We start from the raw sequence: 19,384 nt of genomic DNA, 5'->3' as shown, positions 1-19,384 counted from the left end.
TTATGCTTTTTCAGATTTTCAATTAAAGGTATAGTGCCAAGCTCTTTTAATGCTTTTTGAACCCAGATGACCTCTGGCCTTGCTTTTGTTTGCCAAGCTTGAATGGGGGGGTGTTAAAAGGCTGTTTTGGACTCAGTAATTCATTGCTTAGTTATTCTTGTATGATGTACAAAGCATTCATGTACCTGGCCTACCATCCTGTAAATCTGGACTATGCTATATGTTTAACCATCCTGCAGAGACACTTGTTTTGCAGACTGATATTCTGGCTTCTGAACCTCAGAACTGTACCTGGATCTGTGTGTTTGCTTTGCCTGTTCTTGGACAATTCTGCTGAACTATCTTCCATAAGAAGCCGTCTGTACTCTGAGATACTGGTTTCAGCCATTAAAATAGGTAACTTAGTCTTAGTTGCCTTGTAGTTCCTTATAGTCTGCAGAATGCTACAATATATGAGCTTGTTGGATGCCCCATTCCAAAACCAAGGGCATTCATTTGGATTCCCCCCCCACTTGCAGCTTTAACTGCTACTCACCTGGGAAGGTTTTCCACAAGATTTTGGACTGTGTCTGTAGGACATCTTTAAGCACAGGGGCACAGTAATATTGGAACAGGAAAAAACCTTCTTCAAACTGTTGCCAAAAATTGGAAGAACCCAATTGTCTCATATGCCTTTGTATCCTGTAGAATTATGATGACCCTTCTTTGGAAATAAGGGGTCTAGCCCAAACTCTGAAAAACAGACCAAGAGCACTTTCCCTTCACCAAACTTTACAGTAGGCACTAGGCATTCTGGTAGGTAGCATTCTCTGGGCATCTGCCACACCCAGATTATTCCATCAGACTGCCAGTTAGTAAAGCATCATTTATCACTCCAGATAATATGTTTCCACTGGTCTAGAGTCCAGTGTTTCACTTGTGTACAACTGCTAGGTTATAGAAACCCTTTACATGAAGCTCCCAACCCACAGTTCTTGTGCTGATGTTGCTTCCAGCGGTCATTTGGAAGTCTGTAATGAGTGATGCAACGGATAATAGATTTTTACATGCTACACACTTCAGACCTTCGCAGCCACTTTGTGGCAGGGCTGTTGGTGCTCCTAGACATTTCCACTCTACAATAATTGCATTTACAGGTGACCGGGGAAGATCAAGTAGGGCAGACATTTTATAAACTGACTTTGGCAAAGGTGGCATCCTATGATAGTGCTATGCTTAAAGTCCTGAGCTGTTCAGTACGACCCATTGCGCTGCCAATTTTTGTCTATGAAGATTTCATGGTTATGTATTGGATTTTATGCACACACACACACATATATATATATATATATATATATGTGTATATATATATATATATATATATATATATATATATATATATATATATATATATATATATGTGTGTGTGCAATTTGTATAAGAGTCCACATGTCCACATAATTTTGGCCATATAGTAGATTCTGAATAGAACCTCCATTTTAACTCATTTAAATTTCCTCCTTAAAGAAGAATTCACATAAAACTTATGGTAGGTGTTATTTCTGGTAATTAGGCAAAGGCAAAGTTACGTGATCATCCTTATGTGTCTATAAATTCTCCCCAATCCTAAAGAAATTGTAAGCTTTGCGAACAAGCTGTAGAGTATCATGTCTGCCAGACATCGCTGAATGCTGACCGCGTATATTTAAAGGGACATTATACACTCATTTTTTCTTTGCATAAATGTTTTGTAGATGATCTAGTTATATAGCCCATAAAGTTTAAAAAAAAAAAAATGTATAGTTTTACTTATTTTTAAATAACATTGCTTTGATTTTCAGACTCCTAACCAAGTCCCAAAGTTTTATGAAAATACTGTCAGCTACCTTCTCCAGCTTGATTATGTTTGTGTAAAGGGTCTTTTCATATGCAAAAGAAAGGGGAGGGGGAAGGGTCTTATTTGCCACTTGCAGTGGGCTTTCCAACTGCCTTTTCAACAGAGCTAAACTGAGAGCTTCTAAGTAAGTTTTTAAACAGTTTTATACTGGATTTTTATATCAGTATCTGTGCATCTTATTATTTATAGTAGTGTCTATTACATGCAGTTATATGAAAATGAGTGTATACTGTCCCTTTAACATTGCACAAGCAGTTCTGGTGAACTGCTTGTGCAATGCAGCCCACTGCAGATTTGTGGTTAATGCAGGGGGCATCAATCAACCCAATCATATGAAATCGGGCGGATTGATGTCCGCAGCCTCAGAGCCAGCAGACGAGTTAAGGAGCAGCAGTCTTAAGACCGCTGCTTCTTAACTCCTGAAACAGGGGCATTTGGCCCCATTCTGGACATGATAAATCGGCCCCAAGGACTCAATATCCACTACATTATTTACTGTTCTATCCTAGTTAAAAAAAACACTAAAACCCTTAGTACAAAATATCGAGCGTATACTGATCAGACAATCGGACAAGGGTGGGAGTGTGGTAGTGATGGACAGGTTTGACTATGTTGAAGAAGCTAAGAGGCAGCTTGGTGATGTTGACACCTATTTACCCCTATTTAGAGACCCCACAGGTACCATCAGTAGAGAACATGTGCCCCTTTTGGATGATGTGGTGGAGGGGGGACTCATGGATCAGACTATGGCTGACTATATTTTGGTTAGTGATCCAGTGACTCCCATCTTCCACCACCTCCTGAAGGTGCACAAAAGTCTTGTGAATGTGAAAGGGAGGCCAATTGTGGCAGGCATCAGCTCCCTGCTTGAACCACTGTCTAAATGTGTCGATCACTATTTCCAACGATTGGTTCAAAAACTACCGAGCTATATCAGAGACTCTACCCAGGCATTACAGGAAATTGAGTCTGTGATCTGGAAGGAGAAGTACAGTTGGTTAACAGTGGATGCTGTTTCACTGTACTCCTCCATTCCACACATGCATGGCCTGTTTGCTGTGTGGGATACTTTTTGGATTTGTATACAGATTTAGCACAGGAAGCAAAGGCCTTAATTGTCAGGGTGGTCAGGTTTTTACTTGGACACAATTTTTTTATGTTTTCAGGTTATGTTTCAGGGTTGCTATTACCGCCAGAGACGTGGGACCATGATGGGAGCAAAGTTTGCTCCCTCCTACAACAACCTTTTTATGGGTTGATGGGAGAGGGCCCACATTGATGGAGGTACTGGTGTTCCCTCTGGTTTTGTCACCAAATACGTCAGATATATAGATGACCTGCTCTTTGTTTGGTCCTCTGACCTGAGCATGGCCGCAGAAACATTTGGCAAACATTTTGGCCCCCAGCATGCTAAAAGAGAATAAAAACTCAACAACTTCATAGCTGCGTTTCAATGGCACATTCAAATGTGGTAGATGAGTATGCACCTCCTGTGATTATATTAATGTGTCCACATCATTTAGATCACACGTTACAGGGGAGGAGTTTCAGACAAACTGCTGCATAAATTGCAAAAGTATCTTCACAATCTATCTAGTGGAATGCACTCAGTGTTTAAAGCAATACATAGGTAGAGTTTGGCACCCGTATAAGGGAACACCTTTCCTACATCTCAGGGGAAAAAGCATGTTCGGCCTTATCTAGACTCTAAGGTGGCAAGCAATAGAGCAAATTACTAGACCTCCTAGAGGAGGGGACAAATTTCCCATACTTTGTAGGCAAGAAACTTATTGGATCTTCAAACTCAAAAGCTTAGTACCTTTAGGCTTCAACTCTGAGTTTGACATAATTAATTTCTGTCAGAAATAAAGTGCACATCTGTCATCGTTTTGGGCCTTCCCCTTATGTATTATTATCTCCACATATTAGTCTTCCTTGTACTTGGGAGCCATATTATGTACATATGCATTTTGATATGTTAGGGTTCAAGGTATGTGTATGCCTGTATTTTCTTAATGTATGTTTTGATTATGAGCATGACATTGCTTTGAGAAACCTGAGAGCTGCATATATGCATCTACATATATAGGGAACTACCCGTACGTAAGACTGTATTTGAATATTGATGCTTTCCACATCATATCTGTTCTTTGCATATCATCTATTTATATATATATGTAATAGAGTGTATGAATTAATTTACTAAATCCCTTTCATAAGTTACAGCATTCCAAATATTAATACTACATTGTATGCAGGTTTGATTTTATATATATACGTATGTATTGAACAAAGTTAACGTGGTTTGTTTTAAATACCAGATATCTACTAGCAATTATAGTGATATTTTGAGCTAGTATATGTCAGTCTGCCATTCTTAAATTACTGAGAGGTAGTATATGGTTAATCCTCAGTCAAATTAATTTTTAATTAACTTACCCTGAGTTAATCTGTTTTTAACCAATCAGGAATAGTCTGTGTACGTGTAAATAGCTGCCATACCCGACAGCTATCAGTCTATGATTATGGTCCCAGACCGAAAACAGTCAGACTTTTACTAGCTGCAGGATTACTCTCTTGTTCCTGTGAATCTTTTACCACGATGAACAAATAAAGAATACTTTTTACTTTGAAGCTTCTACCAGAACTCTTTTTATTGCTTATCCTTAGTTCTTAACCACTTCAGTGAGAAGGCCGATAGATTGTTTGCCTATATAATCATATTGTGGATAACAACAACCGTTCATCCTCCTGGAGGTCCCCTTTATGATAAAGATCCTGGGGACCCCCACAGACTACAGCATTGAAATAAGACAGTGTTTTTTTTATTTTTGTTTTGCAGCACACAATTGAACATTTTATATTACAATTACAGTCTTTTGTGTCCCTTTAAATTGTTAAAACTAAAATGTAGGACAACATTATACACAAATATACTTACATACCTGCTTATACTTCTGCTAGCCATTCAGTAAAGAACTTAAGATTTAAACAAGACATTTCAATCCCCTAATATTTGGTTTCCTTTTGTTACCTCTGCACGTCAACCCTCCTAGTTCCTTCAAGTTCATATTCTTTACGTTCTGGTTTATTTGCCTTTGAAGTTCTCTTATTCCCCAAGATTAAAAGCACATAGGCTTGCCTAGTTTATGCTCTAGACAAGTTTATATAGATAAATTGACAGGTAGATTGTAAATTAAAAACATTTACTACTTCCCAACCTTTTGATATAGACTTAGGCCTACACACGTTTTCAGCTATGCCCTACCATTCCTGTATAGTACAAGGCGTGGAAACTAGTGGAAGTGAGATGTGCCCTACATCCCATTTCCCTACATTCCTTTCTAAACTTTCTGAGTTTTAATTGCTCCATATTTTAACCAGCTTTTAGGAGCAAATAAGGTCTACATAAATATGTGAAAATAGTACTGAACAGAATGTGTAAGAGGTAGATGGTGTATATCTCTTTATAATAAACTAAACCTGAAGCAATTGCTTGAAGCCCAATTAGGTGTTTCATCATTAGAGATGTTCCAATGTATTTAATCAGGCCCTCAGTGCTATTATATGTATGCATGTTTATACTCAAAACAGAGGGAGAAATAGTTTGGGCGCTCTAAGGCTGCTTACTTAAATAAACATGGAGTGGAACCATTTTCACTACTATATTTCTATAAAACTATTGTGCTGTCATTTTTTGGAATTTTCTTAATGTACTATATTGTTATTTCTGTTATATGCGGTTGTTTCATGTCCTTATTATGTTACTGATACTGTTCAAGTACCCTAATCATACTTTTCATTCATGAACCTGTTGAGATATGGTTGGGTTATGCACTTATAAAAATCTAATAAACAATAAATTGTAAAAGAAAAAAGAAGCAAAATTACTAAATAAATACACTATTAATTATTTTTTTAATCTCATAAATACTTACTTTCCCTCAGAACTGTAGCTATTAATACTTCCATCTGTTGATTCTCTGCTAGGTTGCCGAACCATACGACTTCTCATCTCAGCGGCCATTCCTGTTTCTGTGCTTCTCTGGATAGAGCTTTTTAATTTCTTGTTGCCAGAATCTACAAAATATGAATAATAAATTATTAATATAAGAATATAAGGATTCTCAAAAATCACTTTCTGTAAGAAACCAGAAAACATTTCTTTTGAATTCATACAGAAGCAAATAGTAAATATGGTTTTACCAATAGTAAACATAAGCATAACAATATATACTGTATATATATATATATATATATATATATATATATAATTATTATTTTTATTGGAGAAATATTTTGTCAACAAACAAACATTAAACATTGAAAGAGGCATTTTTAAAGTTATTTTAAAATAACCTTTTATCAGATTTAACCTATGGTGCATTAGTTTGTGGATTGTGTCCAAAGTATTTGATGGGAAAACAAGCATCCTGTTGTTCAAGCACTTAATGAACAATAAGAAAAAATGTGCTTTAAAAAAACATAAGTTATGTAAGAACTTACCTGATAAATTAATTTATTTCATATTGGCAAGAGTTCATGAGCTAGTGACGTATGGGATATACAATCCTACCAGGAGGGGCAAAGTTTCCCAAACCTCAAAATGCCTTTAAATACACCACTCACCACACCCACAATTCAGTTTAACGAATAGCCAAGTAGTGGGGTGATAGAATAAGGAGTAAAAAAGCATACAAAAAGAGGAACTGGAAATAAAATTGTGCTTTTATACAAAAATCATAAATACCATAAAAAAGGGTGGGCCTCATGAACTCTTGCCAGTATGAAAGAAATGAATTTAGCAGGTAAGTTCTTACATAAATTATGTTTTCTTTCATGTAATTGGCAAGAGTCCATGAGCTAGCGATGTATGGGATAGAAATACCCAAGATGTGGGAGACCACAGAAGAGTCACTAGAAAAGGAGGGATAAAATAAAAACAGCTATTTCCACTGAAAAAAAATAAAATAAATCTACAATAAAATAAGTCTTTCTTACAAATTTCACATACATTTCAAGAAAAAACTTAAATCATAAGCAGAAGAATCAAACTGATACAGCTGCCTGAAGAACTTTTCTACCAAAGACTGCTTCAAAAGAAGCAAATACATAAAAATGGTAAAATTTTGTAAATGTATGCAAAGAAGACCAAATTGCTGCTTTTCAAATCTGATCAATCAAAGCTTCATTCTTAAAAGCCCAAGAAGTGGTGACTGATCTAGTAGAATGAGCTGTAATTATCTGAGGCGGAGACTGTCCCGCATCTAAATAAGCCTTGAGAATCAAAAACTTTAACCAAGATGTCAAAGAAATGGCAGAGGCTTTCTGACCTTTCCTAGGACCAGAAAAAACAACAAATATACTAGAAGTCTTCCTGAAAGCGATAGTAGCTTCGACATAATATTTCAAAGCTCTTACAACATCCAAAGAATATAAAGATCTTTCAAGAGCATTCTTGGGATTAGGACACAAGGAAGGAACAACAATTTCCCTACTAATGTTGTTAGAATTCACAACCTTAGGAAGAAATTTAAACGAAGTCCGCAAAACAGCCTTATGCTGATGGAAAATCAGAAAAGGAGATGCACAAGAGAGAGCAGACAATTCAGAAACTCTTCTAACTGAAAAAAGCCAAAAGAAACAACAGTTTCCAAGAAAGTAAGAAAGTAGTTTAATATCCAAAGAATGCATAGGCTCAAAAGGAGAAGCCTGCAAAGCCTTCAAAACTAAATTAAGACTCCAAGGAGGAGAGATTGATTTAACAACAGGGTTGATACGAAATAAAGCCTGAACAAAACAGTGAATATCAGGAAGTTTAGCAATCCTTCTATGAAATAAAACAGAAAGAGCAGAGATTTGTCACTTCAAGGTACTTGCAGACAAACCTTTATCCAAACCATTCTGAAGAAACTGTAAAATTCTAGGAATCCTAAAAGAATGACAGGAGAATTTATGAGAAAAACACCATGAAATATAGGTTTTCCAAACCAGATAATAAATTTTCCTTGAAAAAGACTTACAAGCCTGTAGCATAGTATTAGTCACTGAGACAGAGAAACCTCTATGACTAAGTACTAAGCGTTCAATTTCTATACCTTCAGATTTAGCAATTTGAGATCCTGATGGAAAACGGCCCTTGAGACAGAAGGTCCGGCCTTAAAAGAAGTGGCCAAGGTTGGCAACTGGACATCTGGACAAGATCCGCATACCAAAACCTGTGAGGCCATGCTGGTGCTATCAGAAACACATGTGATTGTTCCAATATGATCTTGGAGATCACCTTTGGAAGAAGAACTAGAGGCGGAAAAATGTAAGCAGGTTGGTAAAACCAAGGAACTGCTAACGCATCCACCATCTCCGCCTGAGGATCCCTTGACCTGGAAAGGTACCTGGGAAAAGGATTGAGCCAGTACGAAGATATCGTCCAAATAAGGAAACCCCGCAATACCCTGCTCCTTGATTACAGATAGAAGGGCACCGAAAAACTTCAAAAAGATTCTTGGAGCTGTTGCTAGGCCAAATGGAAGAGCAACAAACTGGTAATGCTTGTCTAGAAAAGAGAATCTCAGAAACCGATAGTGGTCTGGATAAATCGGAATATGAAGATACGAATCCTGTAAGTCTATTGAGGACATGTAATGACCATGCTGAACAAAAGGCAGAATAGTCCTTATAGTCACCATCTTTAAAGTTGGGACTCTTACAAAATGATCCAAAAACTTCAGATACAGAACTGGTCTGAAAGAATTTTCCTTCTTCGGGGCAATGAATAGATTTGAATAAAAACCCAGGCCCTGTTCCAGAATTGGAACTGGTACAATCACTCCTGAAAGCTCTAGATCTGAAACACACTTCAGAAAAGCCTGAGCTTTCACAGGATTTGTTGGAACGTGAGACAGAAAAAATCTTCTCACATGAGGTCTTATTCTGAAACCTTTTTGATACCCCTGAGAGACAATATTCTGAATCCAAGGATTCTGAATGGATCCTGCCCAAACGTCTTGAAATAATTTCAATCTGCCCCCACCAGCAGAATTGGATTGAGGGCCGCACCTTCATGCAGTCTTGGGGGCTGGCTTTAGTTTCTTGTAAGGCTTGGATTTATTCCAACTTGAGGATGGCTTCCAATTGGAGCCAGAGTCTTTAGGGGAAGGAGTGGTTTTCTGTTCTCTATTCTGACGAAAGGAACAAAACCGATTAGAAGCTTTAGATTTGCCTTTAGACTTTTTATCTTGAGGCAAAAAAACTCCCTTCCCCCCAGTAATAGTGGAAATAATAGAATCCAACTGGAACCAAACAAATTATTACCCTGGAATGAAAGAGATAGTAACCTAGATTTAGATACCATGTCAGCATAGCATGATTTGAGCCATATCCCTCTTCTAGCTAAAATAGCTAAAGACACAGATTTAACATTAATCTTGATGATATCAAAAATAGCATCACATATAAAATGATTAGCATGTTGAAGCAAGAGAACAATGCTATGCAAATCAGAGTCTTTTTCCCGTTGTGCTAAGCTATCCAACCAAAATGTTGATGTAGCTGCAACATCAGTCATATAAATGGCAGGTCTGAGCATATAGCCAGAATGCAAATAAGCTTTTCTTAGATAAAATCCAATCTTCTTATCTAAAGGATCCTTAAAGAGGTACTATCTTCCATAGGAATAGTAGTACGTTTAGCAAGAGTAGAAATAGCCCCATCAACCTTAGGGACTTTTTCCCAAAACTCTAACTTAGCAACTGGCAAAGGATACAACTCTTTAAACCTTGAAGAAGGAACAAAAGAAGTACTAGGCTTAGACCATTCCTTAGCAATCAGATCAGAAATGGCATCAGTAATAGGAAAAACCTCAGGAGTAGTCACAGGAGGTTTAAAGACAGAATTTAAACGTTTACTGGATTTATTATCAAGCAGACCAGACTCCTCAATATCCAAAGTTATTAACACTTCTTTTAACAAAGAACGAATATACTCAATCTTAAAAAGATAAGATGATTTATCAGTGTCTATGTCTGAAGTAGGATCTTCTGAGTCAGAGAGATCCTCATCAGAGGAGGTTATATCAGTATGTTGCCGGTCATTACAAATTTCATCAGTATTATGAGAAGTTTTAAAAGACCTTTTACGTTTATTTGAAGGCGGTATAGCAGCCACAGCCTTCTGTATTGCCTCAGCAATATAATTTTTCATATCAACAGGGATATCATGTACTTTAGATATTGAAGGAACAACAGATACTGTACTAGCACTAATAGAAACCTTTTCTGCATGCAAAAGCTTATCATGACAACTGTTATATACTACAGCTGGAGGTATAATCTCCACTAGCTTACAACAGATACACTTAGCTTTGGTAGAACTGTGTTCAGGCAGCATGGTTCCTACAGCAGCTTCTGAGACAGGATCAGATTGAGACATCTTGTAAAATGTAAAAAAGAAAAAATAACGTTAAACAGAAATATCTTATTTCCACATATATCAGTCTCAGGAATGTAAAAAATGCAAATGATAAAATTAGCACAAAAGCAAATAGCATAGCCCTCTGAGCATAAAGAAGGCAAGGAGCAAATAGGAAGTGAGGTAAAATATAACTACATTTTTTGGCGCCAAGTATGACGCACGACGCAAAAGGAAGATGAGAAATTTTTTGGCGCCAACAAACATCCGGAAATGATGCAACTTGTGTCATTACAAACACAATTTCGTGCCAACCTAGCATCAACTAAGACGCAGGAAATGACGAACTTGCATCATGATAGACGCACATTCGCGCTCCAAAAAAATTTCTCGCACCAAGAATGACGCAATAAATAACAGCAGTATGCACCCTCGCAAGCCAAATTTGCCCACAAGTTTTTCCAAAGAAAATACAAGTCAAATTGAAAAAAAGACTATACCCCAGGTAAGACAAACTTCCTAAAACATGATTCCCATAACGAAACTGCTGAACTGCAAAGGGAAATACACATAGACCTGACTCATGGCAAATATAAGTAAAATACATATATTTAAAACTTTATATTAATACATAAAGCGCCAAACCATAGCTGAGAGTGTCTTAAATAATGATACATACTTACTGAAAGACACCCATCAACATATAGCAGATAGCCAGACCAGTACTGAAAGCTATCAGAAGAGGTAATGGTATATAAGAGTATATCATGGATCTGAAAAGGGAGGTAGGAGATGAATCCCTACGACAGATAACATAGAACCCTTGAAAAGATTTCCCACAAGGAAAACCATAAAATCAAATAGGTGATACTCTCTTCACATCCCTCTGACAAATACTGTACTCTGAGAGGAATTGGGCTTCAGAATGCTTAGAAGCGCTTATCACAGAAGAAATCATAAAAATCAAGTACAAACTTACTTCACCACCTCCATTGGAGGCGAAGTTTTGTAAAACTGAATTGTGGGTGTGGTGAGGGGTGTATTTATAGGCATTTTTAGGTTTGGGAAACTTTGACCCTCCTGGTAGGATTGTATATGCCATACGTCACTAGCTCATGGACTCTTGCCAATTACATGAAAGAAAATAGCCTTTGCCCAAAAGATGCATTTAACAATACTGTTTTTTCATTTTATAAAATGATCTAATGTTCTGCATCATGCTCTTGTATGAATAAGGACATTTAAAATGAAAATATATACATTGTATTGTTGTAGGTAGATCACTAATACGTTAGACTGCCCAGCCTTTAGCTCTCATGGACTAGTTTATATGATTGTATTTAATAAAGTTACATTGGAGTTTTTTTATGGAATCCTCATTTGTTGTTTTTGGGTTGCACTAATACGTTAACCATAGCAATAATTAAAGTATCTTAAAGTCTCCAAACCCTAATATATGTCAGTCTCTTCCCTCTCTATTTCGAAGATATCTAAAAAGAAAATAATTTTGCTTAGCAAGAATGAGAGACTAACACATTATTACAGTGTATAGCCAAGACTTGCTTACTTTTTTACATATGTATTTATATTATATTACATTAATTTTCTCATTTCCTGAAGAATTCTACATGCGTTTGAGATCGTGCAAACACCATCGGATTTTCGCAATCCCCATAGAAGCCAATGGAGAGAAAAAAAACACCCATTGCACAAACAGCATATTAAGATTAAATATGTTTTATCATGTTTTTACCATGCTGTCAGCATTTATCGATGTGCAGCGGACATGATACGCTACATCGTATCATGTCCGCTCGCACTATGATAAATCTACCCCTTGGCATCTTTAAAACTGTAGCATTGTACATATCAAAGTGCTCATTGATAACCATCTTTAACAGTGGATACTGCAAATTGGAAATAAGCCTAAAATTACTAACTTTTACAACTGCATTTGATTTATCCCCCTTTTTCATGTATTTTTGCCCCTCCAATGTCACTTCAGTCAGTTTTACTATCTAAAGATGAATTTCAACAGTATACAATTACCTAATGAATAAGGTATGGAGCAGTTAACCTAGTATTACATTAATAGTGAAATTAGCTTTACTGAATATAGAGAGAACATAGAAGATTATACCTTAAAATTTTTATACAATATCTATGTCACTACATCCTGAAAGTTTTAGCGAAAATGTCAAAGATATAAAAAGAAACAAAAAAAGGATAGTAAGCACGAAAAGATGAACATGTTATGGGTGTGTGGCCTTAAGATTTTGATTCATAATCTCAAAACTGTCTTTTACTACCTAAAAATGCATACATTCTCAAAGTGTCAAACGATTTTATTGCCCACTATGCAATGCATTTTACTCTTTTATTCCCTTCTGCATCTCTATAATATTTAAAATTATGGATCTTGTATACCATAAACTATGTATGCCTAGATCCACAAAAATAAAGAATTAGGGCTCCATTTAAGAAGCAGCAATAACAGCTTGGGAGCACCTTCGGCTACAGGCATGCATGAGCAAGCCTGTAGCCAAGAGTTTAGAAGCAACGGTCATAAGATCAACTACACCAACTGTAAAGTGGTGTTCCTCCAAACAGGGAGATTGAAAGCCCATGCTCACGCGGGGTTTGCTATACATGAGTAGGGGGCTGCATTGTACACAAGGCAAAATGTGCAATGTTAAATGTGGGCTGCATATTGCTGCCCACAAGCAGCAATGCCGGGTGGACAGGGGCAGAGACACCTACCTGTGTCCTTCTGGGCTTACTAAATTTAGCCCTTAGATTTAATGTGAGTTACTAATACAGTTTTGCTACTCATGGGAGTACTGACAACAAAAAAAAGCAAAACAAGTGGGCACGGAGGTAAAAAGGCCAAAATATTTATTCACAGAATCGCCAAAACATGGTAAAAACAACAACAAGAATGTTTGCTTAATACCTTAATTTGTAATTGTACTTCTGTATCACAACAGAACTGCATGTTTTCAGATAGAAAACACTATATAAAAGTCATGAAAATGCAGCAACATCTTGTGGTTGGTTACTAAGACCATCTGCTGTAACACTGCAGTAATGACATATATGTACCACTGGTATTGTTCTGTGTTAGCTGAGCCATTGCCCCCACAGCAATTAACTCTAACTGCAGCTGGCCTTGTTCCTTAAACTGCAAAAATAAAGATTAACCATTTCCATAACAATTACCTAAATGTATCTGTATAAAAGAGGGAACCAAGATGGAAGCCCACAAGAAACTGGAGAACCAACAATGAGGGACAGGTTACTGCTGACTATGGAGAAGATGAAGAAAGAAGAAACTTCAGGGTTAAGTGTTAGGGGTGGTGTTTGTAAGTTATGTATTATGAAGAGGCCTTAGATTTTAGAGAAGTGAAGGGAAAGGACCATGCAGAAGGGTTAGACTTTGGATGAGTGGTAAGGATTAATGGTAAGGATTGTGGGCATGGGGGTTTGTAGTGGTGAGAGGAGTATGGGGCTATCACAGTGGATAGGTAGTTAATGGTGAAAATTATAACACTGGTGAGTCCCCCTTGGGTGTAAAGAAGGGTTAACGTGGGTAGATTATGTAGGGGCTGTCTAGTAGGTGTTGGTGTACTGAGGTGGGAGGATCACAATGGGGAGTTTCTAGTTTGGAGGCTATGTTAGCTATTGCTATGGTTCATGCTAGTGAGGAGAGGCAACTTATTGCAGGCAATCATTTAATTTTGATTGTCCAAATGAAGTATTAGGTTGTCTTGCAACTGGTAAAAGGAGTTAATGACAGGTGAAGGCAATAGTAGATAATAAGGGGCTTCAAGACAAGCCACACATAATAAAGGTATAGGATATGAATATGGCTAATGTACTGAAGCAGATTTAAGAGTGAGTTGTCACGAAAGGCTGATATTTATTTTTGTGGTTTCTGCAATACTGCCCCTTGCAGATTCGCGGCCAAATGGGTGTCAATCAACCCGATCGTATCTGATTGGGCTGATTGCTGTCCGCCACCTCAGAGGTGGTGAACGAGTTAAGGATCAGCGGCCTTAAGGCCACTTATTCTTAACTCCTGTGCATACGACACCATACGGGGGTTGTTAAACCAGACCTATGTATATTACATTACAAGATACAATGCAATTCTGCATAATATGCAATATATAAAAATGTAGTAAAACCAAAGTCACAGAAAAAACGTGAACCATACAAATGTCTCTGCATTTATAAGCACTAAGAAATAAAATTATGATCATATAAGTACAATATTTTTTGTCTTGGAATGACTGTCTCTAGAGTTACAGTCTCCCACAATATCATATTACATTTGCAATGTCACATCAAGCTTTTTAAGGCTTTCAAGAACAATTTATCTTCCAAGTATCATAAACAATATTGTCATTAGCAACAGGAAGAATTCTAGGGACATTAAAGAATAGAGGTTGATTTTAATAAAAAAGAAAACTTATTTTTAAATAAAATTATGTTAGACGTGATGATTATTCCCTTATGCCCTTTCATGCAACTGAGAAGTTTGGTTAAAGATAAAGTCTTTATTTTTCTGTTTTTCCCACAGAGTTCATAAAAACCTCACTGTGGGAACATTTTGGTAAACTAATTTGGAAAATGTGTTATCTTGTACTTCCATTTTCAATCTGTATTACAGCCATTAATATGCAATTACCATCATTAGAAAAAATAAATATATAATCTGACATTACTTGCGCTTGCCTTATATATTCAGTGTTTCATTTAGTAGAGCAAAGCTCAAATATATGGGTTTAATTTGTGGTTAATATTTTGCCTACTCACAAATGTTTCTGAATTACATAAATATTAAGGTTGATGGGTAATACTGGTCTGGGGTTATTATTTATTTCCGTCATTCCGACTTTCTAATTAAAGGGACAAAATGTTCCATCATTATATAAGCGCAGCAGTTAAATATATTATTGTTTTTATTTTCTGAAAAATTGTGAGGAAAAAGCTGTTTAAATTTAGAAACTAATAGAATCACATCAGATGTTTATAATTCCTACTAATGCTTATTAGCTAATAGGCACTTCCTGCTAATGCTTGCATTGCTTAACGGTCAATGGCTGAAGAACTTATAGTCCAGGAGCACTTATATATTACTTTTAAATAAAATTGAATGAGTTTCAGGAAAAAAAAAAATAACTATGTTTAACTGCTTCTATGGCAAGCTTAGCAGCTACAAACCTCCAAGACTACTCATTTGAAAGAGAATCTATCGCCTGCTCTTTCTAATGGTGGTGGTCTTGGAGCAGTAATACAAATACAATGTTTAAAAATAAAGCGAAAAAAAAACACCATGGGGATTTGCTAGGGAATGGGACATTATATGATCAATAAAAAAAAATATGGTATGTCTAGAGCCCCCTAATAAAGTTTATTTTCTAGCACACAAGTCCCTCTATTGAAAATAAATATATGAATGGTGTTTGCATAGTCAGGTGATCACTGTGGTACTTTTATTTCTGTACGGCACAATGGGGCCTCGCTAATATATATTATAACCCACAAATGACCGTATGGGCTCCTATTACCATGTGGTTGCCCATGACGGCAACTTGGTAAGGTGATCACAGTGACAGCAGTGGTCACTGCTAAAATCTACGCAAATATTATACTTTTTATTTTTTACAGTTTTTGCTGCAGCTATCTAACATGCCATGAATTAAAAATATAATAATTGCATATTGTGAATCTGTTGGGTCTGCTGAAAAAAACAATATATAATTTGTATGAGTCACTCACTGAAATTTGACTTACAATAGGGTTTAAATGTAGGTAGCAAAAAAAAAGCTCAAAATTAGCTCAGCACTGGGGTGAAAAAAAGGCTTATTATTAGCAAAAGGGTTAAATGCTTCTCATTCACATCTTCCACATAAATCTCCCTTGTCCTTATGTTCCATTCTTTGATTGTCTTGTCCTTTTCACTTACATGCTCATTATTTTTTCTGCATGTTGGCACTTTTTCTATATATTTAAAATGCAAATGCTGAAATTGGCACACGAATATCAAATGCTAACATCCAAATATTGAATACAACAGTGAATATTTAACAGTCATTTAGCTATAACATTAGATCATTAATTCCCATATGCTTACACTAAAGTATGGGAACCAGCATTTGCATGTTGATATTCCAATGCTGTATTTGATATTCAAATGTTATACAGTATTTGCTAAAAGGAAAAAATAACTTTTTGCAAATAAAAAATGCTGAAAGTTCAGCAAACAGTTATTTGCTTTTAACAAACAAACAAACAAACAAACAAACAAACAAACAAACATTTCCAATATCAATTTAACACACATATTAAAGTATTTTCTGATTTATAATTTTTATCTCCATTCAGCACCTTCTTCAATATTCCTTTGCTGCTCTGAGGCTCCTGGTTGCCGGTGTTTCTGGTCAAAAAGTTTGCCATGCAGGATTAAGCAGCAGTATTAAAATACAGTTAGGGAGCCGGGCAAACAACAGGACAAGAAAAAAAACAATCTGGCTGCCTAATTTAAAGCCATTGGAATCCATGAGGATACAGGGACAACAGTAAGGATTGGGATTACTGCTACACCTCCCAGAGAGCTGATTATTTAATCATTACTAACTATTTCACCTCTATGTATGTATGCATGTGGTTTTCTATTAGGGTAATAAGGGTTTTGTTTGTTTTGACCCAATCTTACCACCTTTGCGAGATAAAACAACGAGACCTGCATATGGAAAATGTTTAGAGAATGAGCTTGACCTCATAGAAAACTTAACACATAATGCCATGGAACATCCTTATTCAGCTCACTATTATAATCAAGAGTGCCACAAGATAGCAAGATATTCAAAAGGGATCTGCCGCAATGTCAAGAAACCCGTCAAAATATTAAAAAGGGCTGACAGTACTGTCTAAAGGCAGCATTGGCGAGCAGCATTTTACCATACATTTCAGTGGGTGGCGATGCGTCTCTGATACTGGTGATATATTCAAAGCATTAAAGGTGTAATGTAAATGATCCCTTTACACAGTACTGTATGATACAATTTACAAGTGTCAACAGAAACTTAACCCCTGTTCTAACAATATAATAGTGAATTAAACATATCAATAAAACACCTATCAGAGCTGGGGGATTGTGGTTAAATGACATATGTTTTTTAATGTATATGTATTGTATAGTATAATGTTACAATATTTATGTCAACTGTAAGCATGATTGTACTAATCTACTATTGTGTCCTTAGGCGTGTTTTTTTTACTTATTTTAAGATTTGATTTATAATATTGCAATCGCACTGTAGCAAACGTGTTCCATATTAATATAGTTATATATATATATATATATATATATAGATAGATAGATAGATAGATAGATAGATAGATAGATAGATAGAGAGAGAGAAATTAATATTAATATAGAACACGTTTGCTACAGTACGATTGCAACATTATAAGTAAAACACAATTGCAATATTATGGAAATATGAATATTGCGATCAATATTGCATGCTTTCATTATAATGGAAATATGAATATTGAAAACGCGCAATCAAAATCTTAAAATAAGTAAAAAAAATACACGCCTAAGGACACAATAGAAGTTAAGTACAATCATGCTTACTTTTTACATACATATTGTAAATTATTCTATACAATCCCCACCTTATAGTTTTAATAGGAATTTTTTGTTTGTCTTTATTAACAAAGTCAATCTCAGACATGATGAATATATAGACATTCTGTGGGAGTTTCAAGGGCGTTCCATGGGAGTAACCTGAGTTTAATGTAGAAATATCACCATGGATTTCTAATATTCAAAGTACTGTCCTCCATCTTAGCTATACCTTTTTAGCCATATTAGTCTCATCAGCTTTTCAGCAGCGATATTTCCCAGTGTGCCAAATCTAGTGAATGTAAAGTGAAACATGTGCATAAATTAAAAACGCACAGTCTATTTTGTGTAAACATAATTTAAAGACACCCCCCCCCCTGCCTACATCGCAGCTCAGTGGCTATGACAACAGACTTTTGCTGTTGTGATTCTGCACAAGGTTTAGTACGCTTATTTTAGAATACATCAGCAGACAGTTTGCGAGCCTGGCGACCCCAAACAGGCAATTTCCTGTAGGTCTGACGATGTTTTGAATATCGAGGCCTAGCAGAGGTCGGAAAACTAATTTTACAATATGGAAAAAATGCGATTTAACTTCTAACTAAGAATTTCACAGCGTTTTTTGAATCTGCAGTATAGTTTTATTATGATTTTTACGATGTGCAATAAATAGGATTCTTGCTGCTTAAAGGGATACTAAACCCATTTTTTTTATTTCAGGATTCATATAGAGCATGTAACTTGAAGCAATTTTCTAATTTACTCCTATTATCAATTTTTCTTTGTTCTCTTAGTATCTTTATTTGAAAAAGCAGGAATGTAAGCTTAGAAGCCTGCCTGTCTTTGGTTCAGCACCTGGGTAGCGCTTGCTGATTGGTGGCTACATTTAGCTATCAGTTGAAAATATATTTAAAAAAAGTATTTTGGTAGTCAAAGTTGGAAGTGGCCTTGTTATTTGGTTAAAGCCGTTTCATGTCTAGGCATGACTAAGGACATGTAGTCCAAAACGCTGATGGTTTTTCTTATCCTTCTCACAATAAAGTAGAGAATTATTGCTGAAGCAGTGCTGCTGTTTTTACTGGGATTGTACTGATTGAGCTCTAATGTAGTGCTGGACAGCATGCACTTAAAGACAATGGGCCCATTTATGAAGCTCCGTATGGAGCTTGTGGGCCCGTGTTTCTGGCGAGTTTTCAGACTCGCCAGAAACAGCAGTTATGAAGCAGCGGTCTAAAGTAATCGCCGAAATTCAACCCGATCGAGTATGATCGGGTTAATTGACACCTCCATGCTGGCAGGGGGCGGCGTTGCACCAGCAGCTCTTGTGAGCTGCTAGTGCAATGCTGAATACGGAGAGCGTATTGCTCTCCGCATTCAGCGAGGTCTGTCGGACCTGATCCGCACTGTCGGATCAGGTCCGACAGACCTTTGTTAAATAGGCCCCAATATCTGTGTTGGTGCTG

The 19,384-nt window shown here is 36.4% G+C and overlaps 1 protein-coding gene across 2 annotated transcripts in view; it reads right to left on the bottom strand.

The window, feature by feature from the left end:
• The window catches only part of RIMS1 (regulating synaptic membrane exocytosis 1), an 831,266-nt gene that overhangs the window by 81,188 nt on the left and 730,694 nt on the right, over positions 1 to 19,384 (bottom strand). For both annotated transcript variants that reach the window (XM_053710432.1, XM_053710433.1), the window contains one exon: positions 5,815 to 5,956. In XM_053710432.1, the coding sequence (XP_053566407.1) occupies positions 5,815 to 5,956 (142 nt within the window). The remainder of the gene's footprint in view (positions 1 to 5,814; positions 5,957 to 19,384) is intronic.

This window comes from Bombina bombina, chromosome 4, assembly GCF_027579735.1.
Source record: "Bombina bombina isolate aBomBom1 chromosome 4, aBomBom1.pri, whole genome shotgun sequence".
Lineage (NCBI taxonomy): Eukaryota > Metazoa > Chordata > Amphibia > Anura > Bombinatoridae > Bombina > Bombina bombina.
Note: the sequence above shows the minus strand (reverse complement) of the source record. Positions and strands in the feature narration are given on the sequence as shown.